The sequence below is a fragment of the Sciurus vulgaris genome, assembly GCF_902686455.1.
Source record: "Sciurus vulgaris genome assembly, chromosome: 2".
NCBI lineage: Eukaryota > Metazoa > Chordata > Mammalia > Rodentia > Sciuridae > Sciurus > Sciurus vulgaris.
Genome location: NC_136462.1, coordinates 107,405,592 through 107,426,815, shown reverse-complemented (window position 1 = coordinate 107,426,815; position 21,224 = coordinate 107,405,592). Strand labels below are relative to the sequence as shown.

Sequence of the window (21,224 nt, the reverse complement as noted above, 5' to 3'; positions counted from 1 at the left end):
TTTGGCCATTTTGACAATATTAATTCTGCCTATCCAAGAACATGGGAGGTCTTTCCATCTTCTAAGGTTTTCTTCAATTTCTTTCTAGTTTTCATCATAGAGGTCTTTCACATCTTTTGTTAGATTGATTCCCAAGTATTTTATTTATTTATTTTTTTGAGGCTATTGTGAATGGAGTGGTTTTCCTAGCCAGAGCAATTAGATAGACCAAAGAAAATTAAAGGGATACGAGTGGGAATAGAAGAACTCAAGCTGTCACTATTTACTAAATATAGACATGATTCTATATTTAGAGGATTCAAAAAACTCCACTAGAAAACTTCTAGAACTAATAAATAATTCAGCAAAGTAGCAGAATATAAAATCAATATGCATAAATCTAATGCATTTCTATTCATAAGTGATGAATCCTCTGAAAGAAAAATATTTTGAGATGAAATAACTTCGATTTACTTTAAAATATTTCAGCAAAATAAAAACAGATTAAAATGATGATAAAGTTAAAGGTAGGTGAGAGGTAATTGGTGTTTATTGTACTGATCACTGTAAGTTCTTTGTGTTTGACATGATCATAAAAAGAACAGTCGATTTAAAGGACTGAGAAGGAGGGAGCAGAGTGCCTGGTAAGGAAGAGAGTATGTCCATCTCCTCCGTCACAAAAAACAGCCCCTAACACAGAGCCTGGTGTGTAAGAAGTGCTCGACAACTATTGCTTAGTGGTATATATAATATTTGATTTGACAACAGGAAGATTTGGGGATGTTAGCAAGAACAATTCCATCGGAGTAGTGAGAATAGAAAGCAGGTTGAAGTGGCTTGAAGGATTAGTGAGAGAGGGGGAAGAGGGAGAATAAACAAGAGTGAGCAACAGCAGGAAGAAACACCTGTGTCCACGTGCAGACATTGACATTAACTCTTAGGGGTGTGAAAAAAGAGGAAAATGGGTTGACTACCATGTTCAGATCCATCCTCCCCTCATTCTTCTTTGTATATGTCTTTCATTACAGTGGTGGGGGGGTTGTGGCTTTACATGCCTGGGTCTCAACTGAGAAGAGCAGTTTCTTAAGGATTTATTACTGTGCCCAGCACGTATCACAGTGTTGGCACAGAGTAGGTGTACCATAAGTTTAAGGCAGGCTGAGGATGACTCAGAGGGTAGGGTGTAGGGTTAGCAGGCATGAGGTGCTGAATTTGATCCCCAGCACATGTGCGTGCATGCACACACACACACACACACACACACACACATATACACTTCCAAAATAAGTTTGTGGCAGAAATGATGGAACAAGGAAAATAGTGACTAATTCATTTCTAAAGGAATTTGCTGGAATGTAGAGACTTTTGTAGATATTAGATTCTGTAAAACACCAAAACTGGCCACACTTCCTGGAGGTAAACATAGGGTGCTAGTACAGTGCCTGGAGCAGAAGTAACATGTGCAGAACAGATCTTCCACACCCCACTGCCCCAAAGATGAGGAGAAAGCAAGAGAAAACTGGGTCCCTTACCAGCGAAAGCGGCCATTTACAGGCAGCCCTCATCAATTTCCTGCCTATCTTTCTCTGTTGTATGTTTCTGAAGCGGGTAAAATCTATCTGCACACTGATTCACTCTTCCCATTAGCTGCCATCATGTCAGAGACAACTCCTACAGAAACTCTTCCACCCATTACCACGTAGAAAGCATCCTGCAGAATATGGTTATGGAAACTTTGGAGGCAGCTCAGTGGTGTGGCAGGGAGCATGGGCAATGGGCCTGGCCTCCTCTGGGGGCAGTAGGGCTCTGAGGAAGTAAATCCCGTCAGCCCCTCATCTGTAAAATGTAATTAATCAACCTTGTCGGGTTCTTTCGTTGTAAAATGAAATCACGCTTTTGCCCCAGGGCCTTTGCTCTTGTTCCTTCTGCCTGGAAATATTTTCCAACAGATTCCTGCCTGGCTCCTCCTCCCTCTTCAGAGGTCTTTGCTCCCATGTCCCCTTTTCAGCAAAGGCTTCCCTGGCCATTCTTTCTTCACTTCCACCTCTCTCCTGGCACTCCTTCTCCCCTCCTCTGCTTTGCTTTCCTCCAAAAGACTTACCATCGCCTACTACACCTGGGCTTCACTTACTGGTGGGTTTTCTCCCCTGTTCCCCCAACCTCTGCCTAGATTGAAAACCTAGGGCAGAATTTTTTGTCTGCTTTGCTCAGCGCTCTATCTGTGCAGAAGTGGTGCTGAGTCGATATTATGGTTGCAGTCTGTTCTCATACTATCATTCAGCGTCTCCTGAAAAGTTCGCTTTGAACTTCTCTCATACTAGTTTCCCGTTCTAGAATATGAGAGCTGAGCCCACTAATCTCCAAGAGCCCTGCACTGAGGTGTTTAGTTCTTACTTCTCCCTGTTGAAACAGATTCCCTAGTAGTTTCCATTCTCTCCATGTGGGGGCAGCAAAGGACAGTGAATTCCAGAGAGCCTGGTGGCTCTGGGGAGCTAGCATGCTTCTCACAGTGGCCCAGTGCCTCTGATGAAACCTGAAAGCATCTTCACTCTCCTCCCTTCTTCCTCCACATCTCAAAGAGAAGTCACAGTTCCGAGTCGGATCTTTGCTCTATTTGTAGCCCAGGCTGTTTTCAAGAAAAGTTGAGTCACAAGTTTGAAAATTAAACAAAGCATGCAATTAGGGATAAAAACAGAACAGAGACCATCTAAAGCAATCGGATACCCCCCGAAATAAGCTAATTGCAATAATTGGGCACTGAATTTAGCTTAGAAATTTAGCTTAGAAAGGCATCTGAGCAGGGCCAGGAATAAGGCAAGTTAGGCATTCATCTCCCATGAAGAATGCAAGGAAGGGTCAGCCCAAACCTGCAATGAGCAAGTTAAATAACATTTCATTGTAACATGCCTAAAAATCAAAATTAGCAAAAAACAACAACGAAAAAGAAAAAACCCACAGTAAACAAAATGTTCAGTTTTTGCATTAAAATGTGTATACTGACATTTTCCCTTTTGCCTCAATTCCAAAATGACACTACATAGAATGGTTGGAGCTGGTCTTTAAATAAGATTTAATATTTGGCTCATGCATTTTTGGTGTTAATTTTGATCTTTAAAATTATTGCATTAAAATGTTTATCTTAATTATGATTTTTTGATGCACCTCTCAATTTTCCAAGATAACTGCCTCACTTTACTTCACCCTAATCTCCAGCCTACCAGGTCCCCCTCACTGGGTAACATCAAAATCACTTGAGTTCCCCCCCCAAAAAAACCCTGGTCCAACATATCTAGAATGTTCTGGGGTAAAGTTGCAGACACACAGTGGACAGACAGTTGCCCTTCTGTCCCTCCATGTGACTGGTACACCTTAGATCTTACTGTAGTGTGACCACCAGCCACCAGAGCCTTCTTAATCTATTGATCACAACTGAGAGATGAGATAAAAATCATTTTTACATTTTATTTTGTTATGGTGAGAACCTATGACATGAGATCTACCCTCTTGACAGATGTTTATGTGTTCAATACATGACTCTTGACTGTAGTCGGTACAGTGTTGTCCAGATCTCAAGAGCTTAGTCATCTTGCATAAAGATAAATCCTATACCTAAAGACCTGCAAAATTATCTCTAGTAGGGAGAGCTAGCGTCACATTTCAGGAATGAGGCTGGAGGAAGTTCCAGGTCCAAAGCTCATTTTAGGCTGACAAAGATACAAAGTTGTGGGTACGGTTATAAGTTGAAAGAATGAGGAAACCAGTGCTCTGGACTAGGACTGTCTGATAGAACTTTCTGTGGTCATAGAAATGTTCCACATTTGCACAGGACAATGCTACAGCCTCTAACCACATGTGACTAGTGAGATGTGGCTAGTGCCACTGAAGAATTGAATTTTAAAATTTATTTAACTCTGATTAATTTATAGTTTAGTTTAAATGACCATGTGCTTCCTTTTGGCCAGAACTGCCATTTTATAGTAACTCGCCAAAATGGCTAACATGAAGGAAAACAGGAGAGGTGCTTGCTGTATGTTCTCTAGGCTTCTTAGAAAGCAAAATTGTTCCTTTGGCCACATGCATGCAAATCTACAGGAAAAGTGATATTATAGACTTCAAGGGAATGGGTAGTTTTTAAAAAGGAAAGCCCTACAAATGTTCCCGTGACTGAACTGGAAGAGTCTACAATGGTAACCCTCATGCTGATAGCATTGTAAACACACACAGTAGGGCAGGATTCTGGCCAAGAGAATTTGAGTGCATATTGAGCATATTAAGCACTCTAGGAGCTAACTTCCTAAAATCTATGAAGGAAAATCATCAAGAAAAAGAAGAAAGCCAGTGAGAAGAGTGCTAGGGTCCCTGCTCCACCCAGAAAAGCACACTTGGTGAGAACCAAACTACTGGAACCTATGCCCATCCTAAGTGTAAAAATAAATAAATAGCTTCTGGATTAGGGAGGAAAACTAAAGGCCATGGTGACTGATGGCTGTAGACAGGTCAGGCCTAGATCAGCAATGCTCAAATCTTACCTAATGCTGGAATCATCCCCAGATCCTGTGGAATCAGACTGTTGAATCCACCCTCAGAGCCTCTGTCTCGGAGGTCTGGGCGGAACTGAGAGTTTACATTTCTAACAAGTTCCCAGGTAATCATGGCACTGCTGGTCTTGGGACACCTGGAGAACTATTAATCTAGATGCTATACTAGAGCCGTGGGATATTGGAGAAATCACTTTATGTCTCAGGTACTGGTTTTCTTATCTTGAAGTGGCACACTGGGCTTTGGAGACATAGAGATGGATTCAAATCTCTGCTCCGTCATTCATTGTTTGTCCTTGAATAATTAGTTAACTTCCCTCTCTCTGCTCCATCTGCGAAATGGAATAGTAGTACATACCAGATAGGCTAAATGCAAACATTAAGGATGAAGTACACATGCCATTTAAAGTGTTTTGTGAAGGTCATTTCTTGCCCATAAAGTGTATTAAGTGATATTATAAACGTGAACATATAACTTGTAACACATCTAAAAATAAACATTTTTACAACACAATTCTGCCGAGTTTCCCCAGTGCCATTGTGTTGGTTATTTATTGTGTGTATGACAAATTACCCCAAAATTGTTGTATAACCATCTCAGAATGCTTTCATTTTCCCCACCTGAAACTCCATCCACATTAAACACTAACTCCCCACTTGCTCCGTCCCAGCCCTTAGAAACTGCCATGATCCTGTCTCTTCATATTAGCTACCCTAGGTACCACATATAAGTGGAATCACAATATTTGTCCTTTTGTGATGGGCTTCTTTCACTTACCATAGTAGCCACAAGGTTATCCATGTTGTAGCATGTATCAGAATTTTTTTTTTTCAGTACTGGGGACTGAACCCAGAGGCACTTGACCACTGAGTCATATCCCCAGAACTTTTTTATTATTTCTTTAGAGACAGGGTATCACTACATTGCCCAAGATGTCCTCAAAATCACCATCCTCCTGCTTCACCCTCCCACGTACTTATGACTACAGGCATGCACCCTGGTGCCCGGCAAGAATGCCTTCCTTTTTTAGGCTGAATGATCTTCCATTGTATGTACATACCACATTTTATATATCTATTTACCAGTCCATGGACCTTTTGGCTATTGCAAATAATGGGGTTATGAACATGCGTGTGCATATATGTTTGAGTCCCTGCTTTCAATTCGTTTTGGGGGAAGTTTCCATTTCTAAGCTTACGTACAAAATTGTCAGGAAGTGTCAGTTCATTTTGGGCTATTGAACCGAGGACCTCAGTCCCTTGCCACACCAATGGCCCTCTTCAGAGATTGCTTACAAAATGGAAGCTTGCTTCCAGTAATGCCAATGATGAGAAAGACTGAGAACAAGAATCAAGCCACTGTCTTTGTATAACCTAGTCCCCGAAGTGACACACCATCACTTCCGCCATTCTCTCCATGAGTATCAAATCTAGAACATACTCCAGATTACACAGAGGATGCATAGCAAGAGGTGGGTCCATTGGGGACCATTATAGAGATTGCCAGGATCCTGACTGTGGTGCAGGATCTATATAAAAGGATACCTAGAAAGGCCCTTGAATTTTGGATTCAAAATAATGTGGATGACAAAATTCTGAAACTAACTGAACCAAAAACCCAGAATGAGAATATAATCTACCACATATTTTAATAAGTATAAATCTACACTGTTAATGCCACTATTCAGTGCAACTGCCAGGTTCTTTTGTTTGTTTGTTTGTTTTTTGTTTGGGTTTTTTTTTTTTAAGGGCTGATGGAGCTACAAGCTGAAAACACACACCTGTCAGTCCAACCCACACCCTACAGCCTCTTCCAGTTTGTATTTCAAATGCCACTGGCCGTTTGAGCCTCAGTACCACCTGTCATTTCCCAAGTTGAACTCTGGGCTCTACACCCCCACCTCTATTCATATGAGCCCTTGCCCCTCCTGGCTGGGGCCTACCTTTACCCCAGCTCTGACCCCACTGAATGTTCCAGTTATGACACTAACTAGCCTGGGATTCGGCCCAGCTCTTTCCCATATTCAGGGATTGCCACAATCAGGTCCAGCCTGTTTCTCTTCATCCCTACTGCTTTCCTATGTCTCAGAAGGGGACATCACTTTCTTTGTAGATTAGATCACTTCCCGGATGTGGTTCCAGCAGATAATGGAATATTTTGGACCAAAACATGGACCCCATATACTTTCTAGGTCACTCATATACTTTCTATGTCACACCATTGATAACTCCCCTCCCACATCCCATCTTTCACTATTTGATGCTAATATGACATAAACTAGCCTTTTGAAAATCAGTTCAGTTCTCTCTTTTCAATTATAATCTTAATTCTACAGATGATTAAGACTTATAGAGATTAGAGAGTCGTCCAAGGTCACACAGCTAGAAGAGGGTATGTCAGAAAAACTTTATATGGTTACTATTGATATCATGAATGGTTTGCAATTTTTGTTTTCACTCTGAAAGTCTAATGGGATAATCACAATTTGGATGGAGGCTTCTTTTCTATTCTATCCAGTACCACCCATCTCCCAAAGGACAGAGCCGCAGTCCACTCCCTCGCTCAGTCTAAGCTAAGCACAGGAAAGAAAATGCCTATGATTCTACAGTCCATGGCACCATCACCTGACCTCCTGTGACCCCATCAATTCAACAGAAGACCTCTGATCCAAGGAAAGCTACGAAGGTCGCCAATCTCTTTATTTGGATTTGGGGCATTAAAAAAGCTAATGTAGTCAGCATCTGATTGTAAAGGTAATATAAAGGGCTGGAGTTGGTGGCCTGGCAAGTCAGTCATGGGGACACTGGCAAGCATCTTCTGATAAGTGGTACACTGGTTAAACACACAGACTGTGGAAGTAGGTGCCTGGTTTGATTTGTGGCTCCCACTTATTGGCTATAGAATTGGGGACAAATTGTTTAGTTAGGTGATTCAGTTTTCCCGTCAGAAAAACAGGTAAATGACCAGTATAAAACTCAACTAGTTGTTGATAAAAGAAATGAATTAGAACACACATGCGCAGCACAAGCACATGGCACACGTGCAGCATCTGGGGTGGTGGCAGGGGCAGGCAGACTCCAGAGGACAGAAGGCAGCAGAGAGGCCTGGTGTCCTGGGACCTACAGGTAGAGTGGGCCCAGTTCCCATAGGGCCTGCCAGGACCTTAGCACTTTATTTTAACCATCAAAGGGTTTTAAAGGAAGCACAGAGGGATATTTCCTAAAACATTTTACCTATTTTTTTTTAACCTCAAACTCCTTAAGCTAAAAGACTTTTAATTTTAAAAATGATACACCACATTTATTTGGAAATTTTATTCTTTTATTGCAAATTTCGGGTAAAGGAAAGAACACGGAAGCTGATTCTCATTTAAACTTTGGTGAGAAAAGTACTCTGCTGCACTAGGTGGCTCACCATCCCTGATGCGCACTGAATAACCAGGGACTTCTGATACACACTGATGCCTGCCTGGTGCCTCCCAGAGGTGCTGACTTACTTAGTCTGGGGCACAGCTCAGCATCAACAGCTTTTTAAACTCCCTCAGGTGAGCCCAACAAGCAGCCAAGGTGCAGGGTCCCTGTGGTAGTTCATCTGAGGGCTGGCAACATCAGAAGCACCTGAGAAGATTCAGCTGACAGCCAGAAATCACCTGCTTACATCAGCCCCTCAACCAGAGTCCAACTGGGTGTCCCCTGCCCCTGCTCTTCCCAGGTGTCAGATGTGCAGATCCTTCCTCCTTAGAGACCCTAGAGGGGAGATGCTGTAGAGGGCGGTGGCTCTCTGTCCTGTGGCTTGTGCTTAATCATGGAGAACTCCATGAAACATGGCTACTCTATCACAAAAAGAAAGGAATTTTCTGATTGCAAAAGAACATTAACCTTATTTTTGAGTGGATTAGTCTTCCTATAGAGAAATGAAAAGACTGGTGACAAAAAAAAAAAAAGGAAATATATTGTTGAAGAAGACATATTCCTTATATGACCTCTCAGGTCTGAATAAAAAAAAAAGTTTTGTTAAGCCATTGAGAGTAGAATATCATGTACTTTAGCAGCATATTTTATATGGGTAAACAGTAATAGCCAGTTTGATATTTCATTTGTGACTTCTAAAAATAGAAAATGTTTTTATTTTCCTGAGTCCTTGGCAAACAGAAAAAAAAAATTGTTTTTTAAAAAAATCTTTTTAAGTATTCCTATTCTTTTTCCTAGGGCACCCTCACAGTTTAGAACGGTGTGTTTGTCAGTTTTTACATACATAGGTAAACAAACAGCACTCATTCAAATTTTCAACGATTAATCAAATATGGCGATTGAAAATAAAACACCCGTCATCTACAAAGTTGCTCAAGATGAAAGTTTCTTGACAGTATTATAAATGCAATATCAATTTGGTTCTTTGTCCATACAAAAGTATGAATTTCTATTCCATTAATAATACTGAATGATTCATGTCTTAACAGTGATAAAATTTTTAAACATTTAAAAAATACATAGGATCCCATTTTTACATTGTAATTCTGATGTATTATCATGCCTTCTATTTTGTTGGCAAAACTTTTATAGGGTACAGTGCATTGACATGATAAAACCAAGGCACAAGGATACAATTACAATAAGTGTATATAAACCTTAGCACTTTGTGCCAATTTCGGAAACATTTAGAGAGACCATAAAGTCTGAAAAATTCTCACATTCTGTTATGATTAATGAACAGTTAATTGTGCAACAAACTGTTAGCCACCATTCCATTATTATATGGCTATCACTATACAGGCTATGGATAATTCAAAAAGTTTTAAATATTAAAACCTGATATATCCAGGTGGATATAAATATTGTGCCTTGTATTATCTAGATAATTGTCTTAAGTTTCCATTTAATTTGGAATTTGTATGGCAGTTATCAATTTTTAGCTATTTTCATTACATAAACAGTTGGGTTTTTTCCAAATGTTAAATTTCTTCCCCCTATAAAAGACAGAAGATTTACAGGAAAATAACCAATATAAGAAATGTACAGACAACAGTAATAAAATCCAAATATGGACTCAAAGGTTGGTTTCTAATCTATTGGGACATTCTCTTATTTTAGGGTGAGGAGCAACACAATCCTGTGAGAATTCAGTTTCTTAATTTAAAAAAAATCACTATGACATTTTTCAGAATAGTAAATAGTCTTGGTAGAGCATCAAGCACTGGGAAAAATCTAAGTCTTTTCATTCATAAAATGAAGAAGAGAAAAGCATTTCAAAACCTTAGGGGGGATTCCACTGAATTTAAAGAAGTGAAATACAGTGGTAAAAACTGTGTTTTTAATGTTTTTAAAGAAAGGGTGTTTTCAAGACTCAAGGTAAACATTTAGACCCATGAAAACACATTTCTTGGCACATGCACGCCATGGGTAGAACAATCCTGAATGCAGCGCTGGCCTGGCTACAGAGGTATCTAGCTCCCAGCCCCACTGGCAAAATCTTCTTTCAGTTCCTTGTCCCAGCTGTCTTCACATGGGAGAATCTGCCTTCTGCATTTGTTGGATCTGCTTCTGCAGCTGGTCCTTGTCCAGCTTCATCTTGGCCTCAAGAACTTGCCTGAGGGATCCTATGCTTTCATAGATAGCTGTAAACCCTTTAAGAAGAGGTAAAGTTCACATGTTAATATTTTTTTAAAAGTACTACTATATCAGATTCTATAGTATATGCAATAGTTACTTCTGACAAAAAATTATGAATCCATGATAAAACTCCAGAGGTAAAAGTTGGATGCGGAACAAGAGTTACATAGTACCTAGTATCACCCTAGATATTACTTTTTAGTTACAAAGGGGGGAAAAGGAACAATTACCATGGATAAATGTGGCAGATAACACTTTAACCAAGTGATACAGTAACACTGGGAGAAACCAATGTCATGTACCCCAGATAAGATACTCCTGCAGATACCAGAACTTCAACTATGCTACAAAGCAATAGTAACAAAAACAGCATGGTATTGGCACCAAAATAGACAGGTAGATCAATGGTACAGAATAGAAGACACGGACACAAACCCCAAATAAATACAATTTTCTCATACTAGACAAAGGTGCCAAAAATATGCAATGGAGAAAGGATAGCCTCTTCAAAAAGTGGTGCTGGGAAAACTGAAAATCCATATGCAACAGAATGAAACTAAATCCCTATCTCTCACCCTGCACAAAAATCGACTCACAATGGATCAAGGACCTTGAAATGAAACCAGAGACCCTGCATCTTATAGAAGAAAAAGTAGGTCCAAATCTTCAACTTGTTGGCTTAGGATCAGACTTCCTCAACAGGACTCCCATAGCACAAGAAATAAAAGCAAGAATCAATAACTGGGATAGATTCAAACTAAATAGCTTTCTCTCAGCAAAGGAAACTATCAGCAATGCGAAGAGAGAGCCTACAGAGTGGGAGAAAATCTTTGCCACTCATACTTCAGATAGAGCACTAATTTCCAGAATATATAAAGAACTCAAAAAACTCTACACCAAGAATACAAATAACCCAATCAACAAATGGGCTAAGGAAATGAACAGACACTTCACAGAAGAAGATCTACAAGCAATCAACAAACATATGAAAAAATGTTCACCATCTTTAGTAATAAGAGAAATGCAAATCAAAATTACACTAAGATTCCATCTCACCCCAATTAGAATGGCGATTATCAAGAACACAAGCAACAATAGGTGTTGGAGAGGACATGGGGGAAAAGGTACACTCATACATTGCTGGTGGGGCTGCAAATTAGTGCAGCCACTCTGGAAAGCAGTGTGGAGATTCCTTAGAAAACTTGGAATGGACCTACCATTTGACCCAGCTATCCCACTCCTCGGCCTATACCCAAAGGACTTAAAATCAGCATACTACAGAGATACAGCCACATCAATGTTCATAGCTGCTCAATTCACAATAGCCGGACTGTGGAACCAACCTAGATGCCCTTCAATTGATGAATGGATAAATAAACTGTGGTATATATATACAATGGAACCTTACTCAGCTATAAAGAATAATAAAATTATGGCATTTGCAGGCAAATGGATGAAATTGGAGAATATCATGCTAAGTGAGATAAGCCAATCTCAAAAATCCAAAGGGCGAATGATCTCACTGATAAGCGGATGATGACACATAATAGGGGGTGGGGGGACAAGAATGGAGGAAGGAGGGACTGTATAGAGGGAAAAGAGCGGTGGGAGGGGTGGGGGGGAGGAAAAAATAACAGAATGAATCAAACATCATTACCCTATATAAATGTATGATTATGCAAATGGTATGCTGTTACTCCATGTACAAACAGAAACACCATGTATCCCATTTGTTTACAATAAAAATAAATTTAAAAAAAAAAAAAAAGATACTCCTACAGGACATAACATTTCCCGTTGGGGCATTTCTGTTCCAAATCATGTCACAAGTGAAGGACTTTTTTCAAAACACTGGCCCATATTCTTTTGAAATATCAAGACTGCTGAGGAACTGATCTAGATTAAAGAGACTAAGAAACCTGGTAAATAAGTATGATGTGTAATTCTGGATCAGAACCCAAATGGTACATGAAAAAAGTGCTCAACATCACGAATCATCAGGGAAATGAATCAAAACCACATGAAATATCACCTCTCACTTGTTAGGATGGCTACTATCAAAAAGACAGGAGAGAAAAAAAAAAAAAGACAAGAGATGGCCAGTGTTGGCGAGGATGTGAAGAAAAGAGAACCCTATGGTGGGAGCACAAAATGGTGCCACCGTGGGGAACTAGGAGGAGCCTGGAGAAATTAAAAAATGGAATTGCCACATGACCTAAGCAACCCCTACTGAGTCTCTACCCAAAAGAAATGAAATCATCACCTCATAAAGACATCTGCACTCTCGTGATCATTGCAGCATTATTCTCAACAGACAAAACATAGAAATAACCAAAGTGTCTGTTGATGGGTGAATGGATAAAGAAACTGTGGCCGATAGATATGATCAACATTACCCAACTTTATAAATGAAGGAGATCCTGCCATTTGCCACAACGTGAACAAACCTGCAGGACATTACACTAAGTGAAATAAGCCAGACACAGAAAGAGAAATACTGCATGATTTCGTATGTGGAATCAAAAAGAAAAGAAAGTCAAATACACAAAGAATGCAATGATAGTCACCAGGGGCATGGGGTCAACAGATGGGGAAGATAAGGAGATGTAGGTCAAAGGATTCAGGCTGCAAATACATAGGATACCAAGTCTGGAGATCTAATATACAATATATAAGAAACAATAATATTGTATAGGCTTCAGGATTTTTGCTAAATGTGTGGATTTTAGGTGCCTTTCAAACACACACACACACACACTGGTAACTGGGAGATGATGGTTTGCATGTAGAAATTTGCTTGAATCATTAAATTTGCTTGAATATAGAAACCATTTCACTGTGTATATGTGTATCAAAATATCATATATACTTTATGTATAACTAATTTTTTTAAAGAAATGCTTGATTAGAAAAAGAAAGAAAGAAGCTGGCTGGTGAATGTTTGTTAGAAAGGAAACAATATTCCAAGTTAAATACTGAATTTTGACAACATCTCAACAATACTGCGTGGTAGTATAGTCATGTAGGAGAAAGTCCTTGTTTTTAGGAAATATACATTGAAATAATAAAAATATCAAGACTACTGTAAAAAAAATCATGACTACTATAACGTCCAGAAGATTCCTAAAGGAAAGTTATAGTCATACACAGATATTAAATATACTCCAAAAATGTCGACAATTGATAAGTCTGGGATATATAGTTTTTGGATTACTCTTATGGTTTTTCTAAATTTGAAATTATCTCTTTTTCAAATAAAAAATTTTAAGAAGAAAAAAAGCATTTCAAGCCAGGTACAGTGGCACACACCTGTAATCCCAGTTACTCAGGAGACTAAGGTAGGAGGGTTGCAAGTTCAAGATCAGCCTCAACAATTTAGTGAGATTGTTTCAAAATAAAAAAATAAGGGCTGGAGTTGTGGCTCAGTGGTAGAGCGTTTGCCTAGCAGTGTGAGGCACTGGGTTCCATTCTCAGTGCTGCATATAAATAAATGAATAAAGGTCTATCAATATCTAAAAAATATATTTAAAAATAAAATAAAAAGGGCTCTGGCTGCAGTCAGTGGTAGAGTGCTCCTGAGTTCAATACTCAGTACCACAAAAAATTCATATTATTCTATATTCTATATTCTTATTGGTTTTTATATTTTTAAAATTTAATTTTTATCTTCATTTATCTTAATTAGTAAAATTTAGAAATCTCTCAGAAATTTTTTATGTGAAAATGAAAAAAATTCTCATTAAAAATATTTGTATTGATATAAAAAGACAGAACATATTATTAACTAAATAAAATAGCAAGTTATAAACCAGCATGTATAGCATGTGCTTTAATTTGGAAGAAGCACATAAATATCCTACATGTATGGAAATATATACATAAAAATAACCACTGGGTAAGAGAAGGTATGAACATTTTAAAAATATCTTGTGCCTCAAGATTTTCCATTAAGAAGTATGTTGTAATTAAAATTTTTTTAATTTAAAAGACTCATCTGTTTCTTATTAGGAACCAAATATTAACAACCTCAATGGTAGGTTAAATAGATGACAAAAAATTCATTCAGGAAATGATACAAAGTTAAACATTCAATTTAACTGAATGAAACATTCAGTTGCCATATTCTAAGCGCCCAAAAGACCAAAAAAGAAAATTCATTTTTATCTGTATAAATTCTCCCATTTATAAGTTTAATTGTAGCTTCTACTTAAATAAAATAATAAACTTTTGGTGGTAACAAAATCATTTTTGAAATAACTATTTTTATTTCCATGTGGCCAAAATAGAACAATTCCCGAAAAGAAAATTCAGAGTCACAGAACTGGAAGGAGCTAAGAGATAATTTAGTCCCACTTTTCACCAGGACTGTCTGCTTTCCTGACCAGGATCAACCAGCCTCTGCTTGACACTTTTGGCAGGGGGTTGGGGCAGGGGAGGTTGAACTCAGGGGCACTCAACCACTGAGCCACATCCCCAGTCCTATTTTGTATTTTATTTAGAGACAGTGTCTCACTGAGTTGCTCAGCACCTCACTTTTGCTGAGGTTGGTTTTGAACTTGCAATCCTCCTGCCTCAGCCTCCTGAGCCACTGTGATTATACAAGTGTGCCACCATGCACGGCCAGCCTGTGCTTAACACTTTCAGTATCAAAGTTCTCTCAAACTCATAAAGCCATTGATGTCTTTAGGACCATGAATTCTAAGACACTTTCACCTAATATTGAATTAAAACCTGTCCTTAGGTAAATTCCACTTATTGGTCCCATTTTTGTATTCCTGAGTTCAGAGTATAAATAAATCTAACCTCTCTGCTGATTTGAATGTCTACTCCAAAATGCATGTTGGAAATTTAATTGCCATTGTGATAGTATTAAGAGATGAGACCTTTAAGATGTGATTGGATTAAGCCCATGATCACGGGAATGGGTTCCTGACAGAAGAGTGAATTCAGCCTCATTTTTCTGTCTTGTGTGTGCGTTTCCTCATCGTGTGATGTCCTCCACTATAATATGACACAGAAGAAAGGCCCTCACCTCATGCCAGCATAATACTCTTGAACTTCTCAGTCTCTAGAACTGTAAGAAATAAACCGCTGTTCTTTAGAAATTATCCAGTCTCAGGTGTTTTGTTGTGGCAGTGGAAAATGAACTGATACCTTCCTTTAAATGGCAGCAGTAGGAACCTGAAACCAGCTCAGACAGTCACCTATAAATAAGGTACATTCATGGGCCTTGTTGACCTCTGAGTGGAGGGAAGTCATTGCCAAGTTGGTATATGGTCAGCAGTATAAAATAAACCCTGAAAAGCCCCTCAATGACATATGCTTGTTTCTGAGATACGTTGAACTTGACTATGAACAGAAAAGAATCAGCAGATGGCATTAAAGAAAACGTGTCTCAGGTGCAAGCCAACAAGCACAGTTTTGTTTGCCTGTGCCTCATGGTGGCTCTTCACATTTGGAATTCCAATAGCACTTTAGTTCAGTATAGCACAGCTACTTAGAAAAGCAACCAAGGGCATCTCACTGCAATTCAAACCTTTAGCAAGGTTCATAAGTAGTTGTAAGGAGATACTAATTAAAAGGTTTTTAGATAAAATGGAAAAAAAGCCATGTGAGCTGTTTTGGGTTTGGCCTACCAGCATTAACTTCTGCTTTCATTTCCTTCAAGTCCTCATTCATCTGCAACTCCAGCTTGCTGATTCGCCCATGCACCTTCTCTTCTTCTTGCTTTGTTCTCTGTCCTTCCATATTCTTCTTTTGACTCTCTTCTATTTTGTCAAGTCTGGCTGACATCTGGCTGAGCTTCTTTTCCATGTCTCTTTCACTGGCTCCCTGAGATCCATGATAAGAATTGCACTTGATTACTCCAAAAAGAAAGTCTGCATTGCATTCACATCAGTCATAATAATCTGCAGGGACAGAACTGCAATGGCTACTTGCTGCCCATTCCAATATCCATTCTCAGTTGTTCTGCCCTAACAGACCCCCAATTTTTACCTCAGTGCCAAGTGGTCCATAATACAAACTACATTTTCCTCTGTCTCCTGACTTTGGGATTAAGTCCTAGCCAATGCAATGTAACTACAAGTATGTGTGACAGCTTCCAGACAGCATTACAAGGCACCCAATACACATCCTTATTTCTTCCTTTCCCCTTCTGTTTCTGTATCAGACAATTCCTGGAGCTCTAACAGATCTCTTGAATTATAAAAATGAGGATTATTCTCTGGGGTTGGCAGAAAGTTAAAATAAAAAGATCCTGAGTATCAATGAGTTACAAGCCATAACATCAGTACCGTCTAGCCTACATCCAGACTTCTTTTTTGTGAAAGAGTAATAAGCCTCTATCTTATTAGCGCCACCATTATTCCAGGTTTACTGTTAGTTATTAATCTACATGCAAAAATAAACAGTAATCCAGAGACCCAGAAACCTACAAATGTATTAGCATGAATCTAAATAAAACTATCAGTAGATCTGACGAAAATATGGGAAAATACTAAAAGAATATATTTGAAATATTAAGTATTTTCTTTCCTTTCCTTTCCACCATGCTTGGAATTTTCAGGAAACTTTGTCTGCTGCTGAGCTTTGGAGGCCAGGACCATAAGAGAAAGCTGAAAGTGGCTACAGCACGACAAAGCTTTCCTGATGGCACTCGGTGAGTCTGCAATTCAGCAGCTGAGCACCTGAGACAGCAAAGTCAGAGACACAAACTGCACCCACTGTTTCTGGCCAGTTAAAGTCCAGCAGGAGGAAGAAGTGCAAGAAAAGAGAAGGGAGAAGGAATGGTCATGCTAACTAACTGAAACCAACAAAAATCTGCTTGCCAAGTACTGGTTTCAGAGCCTACTGGTTTTGAACACCGTATATACAAAGCTTGCTTTATTTTTTTATTTTTTTATTTAACATTGTGACATTTCTTTTTTAAAAATAATACATATATATATACATATTTTTTTCTTTTAGTTGTTGATGGACCTTTATTTTATTCCTTTATTTATATGCAATGCTGAGATGCAAACCCAGTGCCTCAAACATGTGAGGCAAGTGCTCTACCACTGAGCCACAACCCCAGCCCACCACAAGGCTTTCTTGATATGGTTTTGAAGCAGTTCTGCAAACCTTAGCTCTGTGAGAGACTTGGGCAAAAGAAGGAGATGGAAAAGACAATGGTGGATACTGTTACCCGAGGCACTGAGATATCTCACATTGTGGTCACAGTGTATTGAGGGGTCTGCAGAAAGAAATCTATTGGACACTGGCAAAAAGCAAAACCAGGTCATAAAATTAAAACCAATCAGGATCGAGTTGAGAATTGTTACTTTTACTCAGAAAGAGAGATGAACCAATTGAATCATTAAGATCTTGCCTTAAATTCATCTTAATTGGAAGTACTGAAATTTTCTTTTTAGCCTTTGTTAACCCAAACAAATCAAAGTGCTCCAAGACCTTTTCATAAAGAATACAAAAATAGGAGCAGTGGTAGAGCATGGGCTCAGTATGTGTGAGACCCTGGGTTTAATCCCCAGAGCCAAAAAAAAAAAAAAAAAGAATGAATATAAACCATGAAAATGTGATCAAAGGCAAGAAACAATTGAACAGCTTTAGATGGTACCAAATCCATCAGTAATAAGTTGCTAGGTATTAGTCAAATACTGTAGCCGCCCCCACAGTGAATAACTGCTAAATTATTGCTAACCATCAATACCTACACTATTTTCCTTAACAACCAAGGAAAGCTGATCAATTTTCTGTAAAAGTTCTTTTTCTATTCGTTCTTGTTCCTGTTGTAACCAACTCCGCGCAGATAAAATCTGGTTACTGAGTTCCTCAACTGTACCTTTAAATCTAAAAAACAAACAAACAAAAAACAAGATAGATACAAAACAATTTTTAAATGACATTCAGCAACCTCTGACTATCAGATTTCTGATAACTTTGCCAGCATTAACCTCAGCTTGACCAAATGGCATGCTCCCCTTTTCTGAGGAGAGTATTCAGCACCATGTTGGGAAAGCAGGGAGGACAAGAAGGTACGATAGAAGAGCTGGTGATGCTGCTGCCACCTGTAAGGAACTGGCAGTGTAGGCACTGAGATGACATGGTGACCCCAAGCTGTGCCAGGTGCTAACCTTTGCAATTCCCAGGGTCCGTGGTGCTCCCAGCTTGGAAAACATAGTCTCCCTGATCTACCTTTCCAGGCTCCCCTGCTTTTCTGGGCTCTTCTTGTCCCTTTTATGGCCCACAAGTGGAGCCTGGCTCCCTTTCTCTGTGTTGTTCCCTGAATTACTCTTGCCCCGTATGGACACATCCTAATTTAAATCAGAAGTAAAATTAAAAGGGAAGAAGATCCTGCTAACCTTCCACTCCTCTAGCCATCTCCTTTCCACATTCCTTAAAGAAACCATTATACCCTTAGATACTTTTTTCTAGTTTTTATTGTGATAGGAAATAAAAATATTGACTAATATATGTGATGCAGATAAGTGATTTAAATAACAACAACACCTAGTGGGGCAGAGTTTCTAATTGCCCTGCAGTGTCTGTTCTCTTATTCCCTATAAGAAGCCTTCAAATGGGGCATAACACTACCTAGCCAGAGATCACATTTCCCAGCTTCCCTTGCAGTTAGGGGTGGCCACATAACTAAGTTAGGCAATGGGACATGCCTGAAGGAATAAGTTCACATATCTGGTCATATCTTAAAAAACAAAACTTTTGCCCTAGATTCTCTCCCTATCCCAGATGAATGGGGAGGGACAAGGTCTGGAGCAGTGCAGACACCACACAGTTGTCAGTGCTGTGCTGCCTGGCCTGGAACACAGATCCTGGAACTGTTATGTGGGAGCTGTGGCACTGAAGTTAGCCCGTACCTACACTAGTACAGCTATGCACCCACAGTCTGCTTAAGACATACAACTCCACCAGGACAGAGAAGTCCCAAGTGTGCTCTGTAACTGCCCCACTCATTACATCAGGCTTACCTGGATAACCCAGGATAACCTATCCACTTTAAGATCCTTAACTTAATCACATCGGCAAAGACCCTTTTTGCCACATAAGGTAATATATCAAAAATTCCAGGATTAGGATATGGAGATTTGGAGACCATTATTCAGCCTACACAATCATGTAACTTTCCTTCAAAACCCTTATTAATAATGTAGCATAGGTTTATTTAAGTCCCTACTTGATTAATGGTTATCAGTTCCCTAGATTATAAACTCTACAAGTATAAGAATAGAATCTGTTTTTCTGTTCATTACTGAATTCTAGGCCCCTAGGCCAGTACTCAGCAAATGCTTGTTGAATAATCAACCACTAAGAACAATAATTATGAAGAAAAACTAGCCACCTACTACAGGTAAACTTTTCCTTTTAACTGCCATTACTGATTCCACTATGTGCAATAAATAAAAACCAAGAGGAAAAAAATTATAGTATTTCATAAATTCAGAAAGAACTTCAACCAAAAACTCTTTTGATAAATTCATACTTACTTAGTATCTAAAAGCTGAAGCTGGTGGTTGCTGTCTCTGTGGGACATCTTCAGTTTGGTGCTCTGCTCTGATATTGACAAGTCCACTCTGTTCAAAAGCTGAGAAATCTGGAAAAGAAGAGACTTGCTTATCAATCTCACACTTCATCAGATATAATTTCAGAAAACATCTCAAACTACAATCTAGTCAGCATCATTTTCAGTCTAATAAATTCACTTAGGAGTTCACCTCATCTTTTCACCTACGTTTTCTTTCTTACATAGCCATCAAAAAAATCGAGACTGGTAGCACTACCAAAATACCCATCCCACACTGAGCATGAACCTTTTCCTCCTGCCCACAATGAGCATTTCCACCAGCTGGCACAAAATACCAAAATATCTTTACCTTGGAATTTCAAGTGGCTCTGAGGCACAAGAAATGGAATTCCTACTGCTTATAAAATCCATCAAGGACCCAGATGGGACTATAGAGTCAAGTCGCCAGTAAATATCATTTTAGACTATCTCCCTCTTGCTCCTTTTTCTCACTACATATCCATTTCCCTTGTATTTTCACTAAAATTTAACCTAAACCTTATCCTGTGTGAAGTGTTCACATTTTCCAGAAAGAAAGAAGGAGAGAAAGGAAATTGTGTTCGATTGTTCAATGTGCTTTACTTAAAGATTCATGATATCTGTCAGTGGAACCAAAAAAAAAAAAAAAAAAAAAAAAAGAAGTATGTCTTTATTTATTATTTTTATTTATTTACTTTTCAGTACTGGGGATTGAACCCAGGGTCTTGCACATGCTAGGCAATGCCCTACCACTGAGCTATGGCCCCCATCCTAGCATGCCTCTCTTGATGGGTTTCTGTAAGTATTTTACTTGGTCTAACTACCAGACAGCTTAAGATTTATTTTGCATCTATTTTCTGGTATAATAATTTCATTCACAGTTATTCTTCAAATTTTTTTTAAAAAGTGGACTTGTCTTTTTATTCTTTTTTTTTTTTCACTGTTTTATAATGTCTGTGTTTCTCACATCAGTACTTCAGATTCCTACTAGAGATAGTTAGGAGATAAATATTTTTAATCCAATAAATTGACCAGATGCCCCCACTTTTCTAGAACAGTCTGTGTGTGAAGAATAGTAAATAGGACAGATATTACGAGAAAAGTTCTAAAAGACAGGCCCTATTACTATGACAAAGGGAAACTTGTAAGCGGACAAAAAACAAACTATGAAATGCCAAAAGTATTGCTTTGTAAAATTAATCCATCAATTACAAGCTAGAATATCTAAAATTCTTAGCAAGTCTCTCATCTAGCTTAGTCCCAATTGTGTCCTACATACAGACCATGTAAGGAGGAAGTGCATGTGATAAGTCTCAGTACTCTATCTCCCGAATAAAAAACTGGGGTGAGTGGTATGTAAAAGAGCTCTCCATCACTTACCTGTGCAAGAGGTAGTTTTGGAGACATAACTTGAAATTTCTGGGTTACATTAATTGTTTTAGGACTGAGGGGGAATCTTTACAATTAATACCATATCAAAAAATCTAGGTGGTTTGTTTGCCAGACTCATCAAGAGTCACTCCAGTGAAAAAGAAGAA

The 21,224-nt window shown here is 38.8% G+C and overlaps 1 protein-coding gene across 3 annotated transcripts in view; it reads right to left on the bottom strand.

Moving 5' to 3' along the window:
* Window positions 1-6,940: 6,940 nt before the first annotated feature.
* FAM81A (family with sequence similarity 81 member A) overlaps window positions 6,941-21,224 on the bottom strand; it is a 57,975-nt gene continuing 43,691 nt past the window's right edge. The window contains exons 5-8 of one of the 3 annotated variants that reach the window (XM_079125931.1): window positions 19,631-19,737; window positions 17,843-17,978; window positions 15,764-15,959; window positions 6,941-10,141 (exon numbers count right to left, since the gene is read on the bottom strand). In XM_079125931.1, coding sequence (XP_078982057.1) covers window positions 10,017-10,141; window positions 15,764-15,959; window positions 17,843-17,978; window positions 19,631-19,737 — 564 coding nt within the window. In that variant the 3' untranslated portion in view covers window positions 6,941-10,016. The remainder of the gene's footprint in view (window positions 10,142-15,763; window positions 15,960-17,842; window positions 17,979-19,630; window positions 19,738-21,224) is intronic. The other 2 variants (XM_079125930.1, XM_079125932.1) reach the window with 2 other exon arrangements.